This window comes from Nematolebias whitei, chromosome 12, assembly GCF_014905685.2.
Source record: "Nematolebias whitei isolate Nwh7 chromosome 12, NemWhi1, whole genome shotgun sequence".
Lineage (NCBI taxonomy): Eukaryota > Metazoa > Chordata > Actinopteri > Cyprinodontiformes > Rivulidae > Nematolebias > Nematolebias whitei.
This window is the reverse complement of record NC_056509.1, coordinates 48,653,857-48,663,852: the sequence shown is the minus strand read 5'-3', so window position 1 is coordinate 48,663,852 and position 9,996 is coordinate 48,653,857. Positions and strand designations below refer to the sequence as shown.

Here is a 9,996-nt window from a genome sequence, read left to right as displayed (position 1 = left end):
TATATGATGGTTATATATGTATATGTATTTTATATGATGGTTATATATGTATATGTATTTTATATGATGGTTATATATGTATATGTATTATATATGATGGTTATATATGTATATATGTATATATATATATATATACATATATATATATATATATATATATATATATATATATATATATAAACTGCCGGTACAAACACGCGCAGGTCTGTCTCTCAGTTCCACAGTCCATGGAGCAAGATCAGAGTCATGTGATCAGAGACAGAGCATCAGAGACATGAATGATTCCTGCAGGAACAGAGGAAACACCACAAGCTTCAGGGTTAGCTGATCACCTTGTTACAAGTTCTGGAAGATACAGCTCATTTAAAGAAACATATTGTGTTTGTTACATTTATGTAAAAAAATGATGTAAAAAAAATCTGTATGCGTTTTTGTGGCTGTCTATTGTTGTCGCTGTTGTCCATTGTTATGTAGTGGCGGCTGTGTCTGAGTGGTTAGAGCAGTCGTCCTCCAATGCAACAGTTGGGGGTTCGAATCCACCAGCAGTCACATGCCGAAGTGTCTCTGGGCAAGACACTGAACCCCTAGTTGCCTCTGATGTGTGTCCATCAGTGTATGAAAGTGATAAAGCTCTGATTAGTCTCTTTAGAATGATTTGTTCAAGTATCTTTGTACAGATCTAGTATAGTTCTTTATGAATGGGTCATTGAGGCACAGATTATTGTAAAGAGCTTTGAGTGTCTCCATAAGATAGAAAGGTGCTATATATATACTGTCCATTGACATTTACCATTCATCTTTCTTTGTTAAATCAGGTCTCTCTTGTAAATGAGTCCTCGAGGCTCAATGGGATTTACCTGAATAAATAAAGGTTGAATGAATGAATATATGACGGTTGGTCCGAGTTTCATTCATTCATTTTGGTTCAGTCACTGAACATGATAATTTTATGACAAAGCTTAAAAATCCTTCTACTTTTTTATTCAGAAAAATTTTAAAATAAAAAACCTGTAGTATGCTTTTTTATAACTGTTTATTGTTGTTGCTGTTGTCCATTGTTGTCATCTTTCTTTGTTGAAATCAGGTCTCTCTTGTAAATGAGTCCTGGAGGCTCAATGGGATTTACCTGTAGAAATAAAGGTTGATTTAGAAGCTCACAGTAACTTGACACTGTGAGGGAAACCATCGTCCGTTAAACTGAAACGATTCATTCAACCCAACATTTTTCAGTCCGGTCATCTGGACAGTTTCTTTTTTTGTGCTGAAACGTTTCGCCTTCGATCCAGAAGGCTTCATCAGTCAAGGAAACACACGGCAAAACTGATTCTTCCCCCAACAGCTTACTCCAAAGTGGAACAAACCAGTTTTGCTTGTGATAAGATTGTCTCTTTGATCACTTTGATCATGGACTTTGCTGTTTTCAACCAGTTTGACAAGACTGTCAACAAGGAAGAGGGCCGGCAATGGAGGAGGGGGCATACCAAAGAGACCATCTTATCACAAGCAGAACTGGTTTGTTCCACTTTGAAGTAAGCTGTTGGAGGAAGAACCAGTTTTGTTGTGTGTTTCCTTGACTGATGAAGCCTTCTGGATCGAAGGCGAAAAAAAAAAAATTTAAATTATAAATATGAACTGGCTGCAGTGGTGGTTTTAGCTTCTTTTTTTTGGGGGGGGGGGGGCTCAAGTGGTAAGCCCCTAAATTTAAACTCAGCACCTCTGAAAAATAAAGAAACCATCACAGGATTGTGTTCTCAAATCTTAGATTCAACAAAATATGGAATAAATGACGACAGTCTTAAAATGACCCAGTAAAATCTGTTTTTTATTTTTACTGTAGTTGGATTCTCGACCCACCTGTCAATCAGTCCCATAGGCACGTCAGCACGTGACCAATCACTGACCTCAGTTTGTCCTGAAGTGAACAGCCCTTACCTGCAGAGCTGCAGCTGTGCAGTCACTTCAATCAACACTTTACATCTTTTCTTTCATGTTCATCTAATAAATCTGTAAAATACATCAGAATGCAGGAAATGGCATCTACTTTATCCAAAATACTCTGGGGGAGGACCCCCAGACCCACCCCTGCCCCCAGTCCATGAAAATATAGTCTGACATTAATCAACCTTTATTTATACAGGTGAATCAAACTGGTCCGTGGCGCAAAAAAGGTTGAGGACCCCTGTTTTAGAGCTTTGTATTAGCCCACTAGGTGGCGTTCTGCTTTTCTATTTGAGAGCGTCTGTCATGATCTACAGAGACAGCCTAGGAGCAGAACCTTCAGGAGCCGGAGCCAGATGTTGCTGCAGAGTCCCACCTCTCATCTTCTTGTTTCAGTTTAGATGGAATGAGACAAACTCTCCTGTAATGTCCACAAGTAAAGATGTGGTTTGAAAACCTGCTCCGCATGCATGCAGGCTGCAGCAGCGACTCACAGCCGCTGGTTTATCAGAGGAGAGGTGTGGAGGAATACAACTCTGCTTCCTGGACTGGACCCTGGACTGGACCCTGGACTGGACTGGACCCTGGGTTGTCAATAATTTGGGGGATAACCAAAATCAGCCATATTTCTAGAAAGAAGAGCGGCTCCGTCCAAAGTGGGATGGATGCCATCTCTCCGCATCAGACCAGGTTTTCCCCAGAAAGAACTCCAGTTATCTATGTAGCCCACGTCGTTGTCAGAACTCCACCTGGACACCCAGCGGTTAAACCACGACATACGGCCAAACATGTCATCGCTGGTCAGGTTGGGGAGGGGGCCGGAGAAAACTACGGAGTCCCACATGGTTTTAGTGATTTAGAAATGAGAGATTCTGTCATGAGCAGAGTAAAAATATAAAGAAAATAATAAAAATGAAAGAATTCTTAGATTTTGAAGATCATTATAAAAACCTGAAATGTGGATTTTTTTTTACTATTTAATCCAAAAAGACCCTTGAGTTAAAATTCAGAAGTCTTACATTTTAAATGTTAATTTCAGGCTGAGAGAGCTCTAAAAGACCGACTAGTTTTCTGTGAAAATATAAGTCAAGTCAGAGCTCGATAATAGCTTGTTAAGAACTGTAAGGCGTTCAATAAGAGCATGAAGGTTCATAAAAGGGTCAAGATCCTCGGACCGAGCTGCAGAAAACACACTCCACTGACCCAACGGTACTGAGTCTGAGGTCTGCTGCCACCCAGACCAGAACCTGATGAACTGCTGTCATAGCCTCAGGAAGCAGTAAGCTTTGATTGTTTGTTGGCAGGAATGTGGTCCCGCAGGGCAGATGTTTTGGACCCCTGCTGTTTTCTATTTTCATTAAAAAAAAACATCTGGTCTGACCGTAAGTTCAGGAATCACATGCAGGTGGTAACAATTTGGTTTGAAATTGGTCATAAATCCTCGTTAACCTTGTTTGTAATGTGCAACGACACAGAAAGGCTAAGAATAAGAGTCATGATTTCCTAACAAGCAGAGGGACAGAGAAGAACCCGTTGGTTCCATTAATGGATGAATTCTCACCACGTCCTGCTCTCCTCCAGTAGCCGGCACCCAGATCACGATGTACTCACGGACGTTTCCCTCTGGCGGCTCCCAGTGGACGTTTAAGGTGCTGGTGGTGGGATCAGTGACCTGCAAGTTCCTCACGAAACCCAGCGGTCCTGAGGGAACATCAAGCAGGAGGTCAGAGCTGCTGTCATCAGATTATGATGAGGAGTCTCACTGTTCGTGTCTCTGTTTCAGTCAGCTTTTAAACACGGGCTGATCTTTTAAGCTTCCAGCAGAACCAACATTTTTTGTCCCATCGGTTGAATAGTGATAGGTTAAAGGTCATGATCCACCACAGGCAGGTTGGATCTGTCCTCATGGTGCAGGTTTTCTTTATGAAGTTTAAAAGTCAAATCATTTCTTTGGTTCTAACGGATTTGATAAAATGAGATGTTCTGTTTCTGAAACGGGAGATTTGATCTTGTTTTTAGGTTCTGATGGCGCCTCAGAGCACCAAGATGCAAGAACTCACGAGTCTTTCCTTTGTCGGTTAGGCTCGGCCCATCTCCCTCGGCATACATGGGGACCACAGTGATGGTGTAGCTGGTGTCTGGACGGAGCTTCTGCAGAACCATCGAGGTGGTGCTCTCCGACACCGGTTCCTGTAAAAGAACACACAAGAAGAAATCAAAGCTCTGACCTCTGACCTTTACATTCCCTCTGACTTTTCCCATTTTTGATCTGGAGCAGCTCTTTGAGTAAAAACTGATAAAGTTCTTAAAACAGCAGCTCAGTCCAACTTTCTGTTTAAACTCCAAATGGAGGTTTTGAAGTCTGAGCTGGAGATCCAAACAGGACTGGGGTTTTCATGTCTGTGCAGGGAGTTTGTGGTTCTGATGGATTTTTGTTTGGACTTTTCCAAAGTGCAGACGGAGCAGTGAGAGAAACAAGAAACAGCAGAACAGAAAGAAGTTCTTTAAAGTTCTTCCATGAAGGAATGTCTGAAGAAAAGAAAGAAACACTGAAAGAACATCTGACGATCACAGGAACGTCGAGCTGCTTGGAAGAAAAACTTAAAAAAAAACAGCCAAAGCTCCTCGTCCATTTCATTTGACTCCAGCTGCTTGGACAGAAATTCTTTCATCTGAGATATATATATATATATATATATATATATATACACAAGTGGTAGAGCTGCTGCCTGTTAGTGAGAAGGCTGCTGGTTCAAACCCCGGTCCAGGGGCCTTTCTGGGTGGAGTTTACATGTTCTCTCCGTACATGCGTGGGTTTTCTCCGGGTACTCCAGTTTCCTCCCACAGTCCAAAAACATGCATGTTAGGCTGATTGGTAACTCTAAATTGTCCCTAGGTGTGAGTGAGAGAGTGAATGGTTGTTTGTCTCGTTTGTCTCTATGTGTCCCTGTGATGGACTTGTGACCCGTCCAGGGTGTCCCCCGCCCCTCGCACAGTGATTGCTGGACATGGACACCGGCGACCCCCGTGACCCAAAATGGAATAAGCGGGTAAAGATAATGGATGGATGGATGGATGGATGGATGGATGTTGGTTTTTGAGGATTTTGAATGAACAGATGTTTTTCAGGGAGCTCCGGATTTCATGGTCTTACCACGATCTCCAGGCCTCCATCTGAGGGCGCGTAGATGACCTTATAGCCCTGAACGTTGCCTCCAGCTGGGTTCCAGTTCACAGTGAGGGTGGTGATGGTCGGGTTGGTCACCTTCAGGCTGCTGACGCCACTCAGAGGCACTGAGAACAGAAGAACATGGAGTCTGTTATTGTCTCCGGTATAAATCTGAGGAAAGCCTTTCTGTCTCTCAACAGCTTACAGGTCTTTCCTTCCTCAGACTGCCGTCTTCCGTCTCGGGTCGGGTACACGGGCAGCACCGACACCATGTACTTTGTGTCGGGCTGCAGGTTCCTGAGGACGATGGAGGTGGTTCCTGCAGGAACTTGTTCCTGTGGATCCAATTTAGAAGGCAAATTCATGAACCAGCTGGTCTCATCAGTAAGAAATTCTGACGAGGAAAAAAAAACCTCACCATCTCTTCTGGCCCACCAGCCGAGGGAACATAGAAGACCTTGTAGAGGCGAACAGCTCCATCAGCCGGGGCCCAGTCTACATTCAGAGATGTCATGGTGGGGTCTGTTACCCTCAGGTTCTTCACTCCTCCCAGAGGCCCTGAACCAGGAGGAGATGTGGAACAAAACAGGTCAGTCTGAGGAGAAAGCCCAGGTAGTCAGCTGATGCTTAAACATGGATCTGTTGGAGAACAGGTTTTCCTCCTCATGTCGTTCTGCAGGTTGTAGAACATTAAAACGATTGGAACTCCAGGCTGAGCTCCGTCTGGAGACTAAAACTTCATTTTCATAAAACAGAACTTCCTCGGACCTCCTGAAGGAGGTTGTGTCTGAATGAATGTTGATGGGTCTCTGAGCTCAGCCTCACTTGTTTTTCCGTTTTCAGACATGGTCCTTCCATCTCCGTCAGCGTACACTGGAACCAGTGAGACCTGGTAGAGGGTGTCGGGCTGCAGGCCCCGCAGGATCGTGGCTGTGGTTCCTGCTGACACGGTTTCCTGAGTTTCATAACAAAACAAACTGATTAAAGGAAACAAACTCTGGTTGGTTCAGTGTTAGGGTCCAGTTTTATTCATAATCATTAACTCTAGAAACTAGAAGAGTTCCTCTGAGGTTCTGCTGTCGGTTCTCCTACCAGTCCTACCATGCTCTCAGCTCCTCCGGCTGCAGGAGCATAGACCACTCTGTACTCCTTGACCCGGCCTTCAGCCGACTCCCAGCGGACGTTCAGGGTGGTCATGGTCGGATTCAGGACCTGCAGGTTCCTCACGCCACCAAGAGGTTCTGATCAAAGCACAAGAAGCACCAGTTCTCATACAGAAACCAACATTTTGTTTCATGAAAACTGAGGAACATCTTCACATCTGAGAACAAACAAAAAACGTTTCCTGTTCAGTTCAAGCCTGAAGCTGTTTCACATTTTATAGATAATTAACTAAAAGCTAAAACAAATTTCATTAGCGGAAGAATAAAAGTCTCAGAAAAGAGGCTTTAAAAAGAAAGATGATATGAACACAGAGGGAAACAGCTGAAATCTGCTGAACAACAGCTGAAATCTACTGAACGACAGCTACAATCTGCTGAAGGACAGCTGAAACCTATTGAACAACAGCTGAGGTCTGCTGAGAAACAGCTGAAATCTGCTGAAAAACAGCTGAAATCTGTTAATGATGCTCAAACTGAAGTGGAATAACTAAAATAAGCTAATTACTATCTAAAAGCTAAAAGAAGCAAAACACTAACTAAAAGCTAAAAGAAGTAAAACACAAGTTAAAAACGTAAGGAAGCATAACACAAGCTAAAAGCCAATAAAAGCAAAACACCAGTTAAATGCTAAAAAAAGGCAAAACATATGTTAAAAGGTAAAAGAAACAAACCCTAGCAACAAGCTAATACAAGCAAAACACTAGCTAAAAACTAAAATCAGCACAACATAAGCTGAAAGCTAAAAGAAGCAAAACACAAGCTAAAAGCTAAAAGACGCAAAACACATGCTAAAAGCAGCACAACAGAAGCTTAAAGCTAAAGCAGCACAACAGAAGCTTAAAGCTAAAAGAAGCACAACAGAAGCTAAAAGCTAAGTCAGTGTTGAGAGGAGAAAAGCATACAAGGTTCAGACAGTTTTCAGAAAGAGGATCTGAAGAGCAGGACCAGGACCCTGAGCTCTGAGGAACAGAGGATCGTTAGCTGAATTCTCTAAAGGTCCAGCAGGTTTTGACCTGCAGCTGTTTTGGCTCATGAAGAGTTTTTCAGCTGCAGCTTTAGCTCCTTTCGGTATTCTTACTGGTTTTTCCTTCTCCGGAGATGTTTCTGCTGACGCCTGAGGGATAGACGGCGGCCACGGTGATGGTGTAGGGCGTGTCGGGCTGCAGCTGCTGCAGGACGATGTTCGTCTTCTTGCCTCCAACCTGGACCTGCTCAGGAACAGAGAACAGCTTCAGACACCAACAGACGGGTTCTGAGGCCCGGAACCGGAACCATCAGACGAGTTCTGAGTCCCGTCTGAAACCAGAACTGACAGACAGGTTCTGAGGCCCGTCTGGTACCAGAACCGACAAATGAGACCCATCTGGAACCAGAACCTGGTGCTTTACTTTGACCTTTACTGTCTGAATGCTGAGTCAGCATTTTTATAATCGGACTAACTCTGCAGACTTTGTTCTATTTTAGCTGTTCATAAACCCAAATGTTCGGCTGATTCAGCTGAAGCTGTGACTTTTATTGTTGGAATGTTTGAAACGTTTCCAAATATGTTACTTTATTTACAAACTTCGTCTCCGTAGAAACGCCCTGAGGACTTCTCCAGTATACTCGGGCGGACCTCTGCAGACTGAGGTCCGCCCGAGTATACTGGAGGTTTAATTCCCTCAGAAACTTTGTTCTCTTAAACCTGCACCTGGTTCACATCTCCCGAACATACATTAAGATTATGGATCTGGTATCCTGGACATTCAACGCTATCGACAAGATTTTTTTCAACAAAGCAACAAGGTCCTGGAGAGCCTGCGTGTCCAGCTGAGACGCACGCTGTGGGACACATCATGGATCCGTGGGGAGTGTGGCAGATGATGTTCCTCTCAGTCCTGTCTCAGGAGGATGTTGAAGATGTTTACATATTTGGATTTATGATAGCAGGGACTCTGCTTTTTGGCATCGGCGGGGCTCTGTTTTATCGACTTTTGAAGAAGACATCGCAGCAGTTTCGGCCATGGAAAAGCTTCAGAGTCAGTGTGAAGGTTTGATCCGTGCCGTGAGTTCTCATAGTCAGCAGATTTACGAGATAAACCGTAAGGTGGAGGTGATTTATAAGAATCACAGGCCACCTGCAGCTTCTGGGACTCATCAGCGTGGTGGGTTCGACCTTCAAGGAGACTCATAGCATGGATCAGTGGAATGGATTCCCACATTTAGGCCATTTTGGAACCAGAACGTCCAGATGGACTCAAGGCTGAAGGAAAACAACAATCAAAGTTTATCTGAATCTGACTCCGCGTTGGCCTCGGAATGGGCCTACTATCAAACTTCTCCTGGGTCATGGGTACCCAAGGACAAAAGCTTCATCTATCTGGTTTTGGAGCGGAGGTCACATATCTACACATTCTCGTTGTGCTCACCACTTCCTGTCTGGGAAGCAAAAATGGGAAACCTTGAACACACCGTTAGGCCAGGCAGAACTTCTGAGGTTCTGACCCGGAGCTAGGCCGTGTTTGCAGCAGAACCTTGGTTAGAATGACCCTCAGCAGTGAGGGGAGGGAGGTTAGCATGAATTCAGCTTCAGAAACTTTCATGCACTTCAACGGCCCAAGTCCTGGTTCTGAACTCAGGAAGCTCTCTGGATGTGGTCCGATCTAGTTGGTGGTTCCTAAACTCCTTTACCTTTCCAAAAAAGTTCAATCTGGTCCTCTGGACATTCAAAAAAACAAAAAACAAAACCAAGCAAAAAAATATAGAAAGGTTTCGTCTCTCATCCTGAGGACTTCCTCAGTCTGAGGTGCTGTATTCAGCTCAGTCTCTTAAATAGCACCTTCTCAGAGTGGATCAACCAGTTTGCTGCTGACAACCAGAACCAGCTGATCACATGCTCAAGAAGGACCATCAGCCTAACAATGGATCATTAGCACCTGATGGCTGTTTACTGTTCACAGAGGGCTGAGTGATACTAGCAATCACAGCATTGTAAGAGGGGGACAGTTGAACCTGGAGGCTCCGCCCCTGTTTAATGATGGACGGTTTCTTTTCACAAAGATGGCCTCCTTTACTCCTCTCTCAAACCATCGTTCCTCTCTGTCCAGGATGTGAACATCTTCATCCCTGAAAGAGTGACAGCTGGCCTGGAGATGAGTGTAGACCTCAGAGTCCTGGCCTGATGATGTTGATCTTCTGTGCTGGGCCATCCTTTTGGCCAGTGGCTGTTTAGTTTCCCCGATGTAAGACTGATCACAGCCCTCCTGACACTGAACAGCATACACAACATTACTCTGTTTGTGCCGGGGGACTGGATCTTTGGGATGAACCAGTCTTTGCCGTAATGTATTTTGGGGTTTAAAAGCCACTGGGACGTTATGTTTAGAAAATAAACGTCTCAGTTTCTCTGATACTCCCTCAACATATGGAATGACCACTGGTCTGGGTCTGGGTTCCTCCTTTTCACCTGTTGGCTGACTGGAGTCCTGTTTGGGTTTCTTCTCTGCTTTCAGGAAGGCCCAGTTAGGATATCCACATTGCTCTAGAGCCTGTCTTGTGTGGGATTTCTCCTTCTGCCTGGCTCCTGAGCTAGTGGGGACGCTGTCTGCTCTGTGATACAGAGTCCTGATGACTCCTAACTTGTGCTCCAAAGGGTGATGGGAGTCAAACTGCAAATACTGGTCTGTGTGGGTGGGTTTGCGGTACACCTCAGTTTGCAAATGTCCTCTATCAGAGACTGAGACCTCA

The 9,996-nt window shown here is 44.3% G+C and overlaps 1 protein-coding gene across 1 annotated transcript in view; it reads right to left on the bottom strand.

The window, feature by feature from the left end:
- The window catches only part of LOC119417984 (collagen alpha-1(XII) chain), a gene marked incomplete in the record, with an annotated part of 211,081 nt that overhangs the window by 111,988 nt on the left and 89,097 nt on the right, over nt 1-9,996 (bottom strand). The window contains 8 exon segments of the mRNA XM_037685231.1: nt 3,500-3,639; nt 3,999-4,128; nt 5,093-5,232; nt 5,313-5,442; nt 5,526-5,665; nt 5,933-6,062; nt 6,209-6,348; nt 7,349-7,478. Of these exon segments, the coding sequence (XP_037541159.1) occupies nt 3,500-3,639; nt 3,999-4,128; nt 5,093-5,232; nt 5,313-5,442; nt 5,526-5,665; nt 5,933-6,062; nt 6,209-6,348; nt 7,349-7,478 (1,080 nt within the window).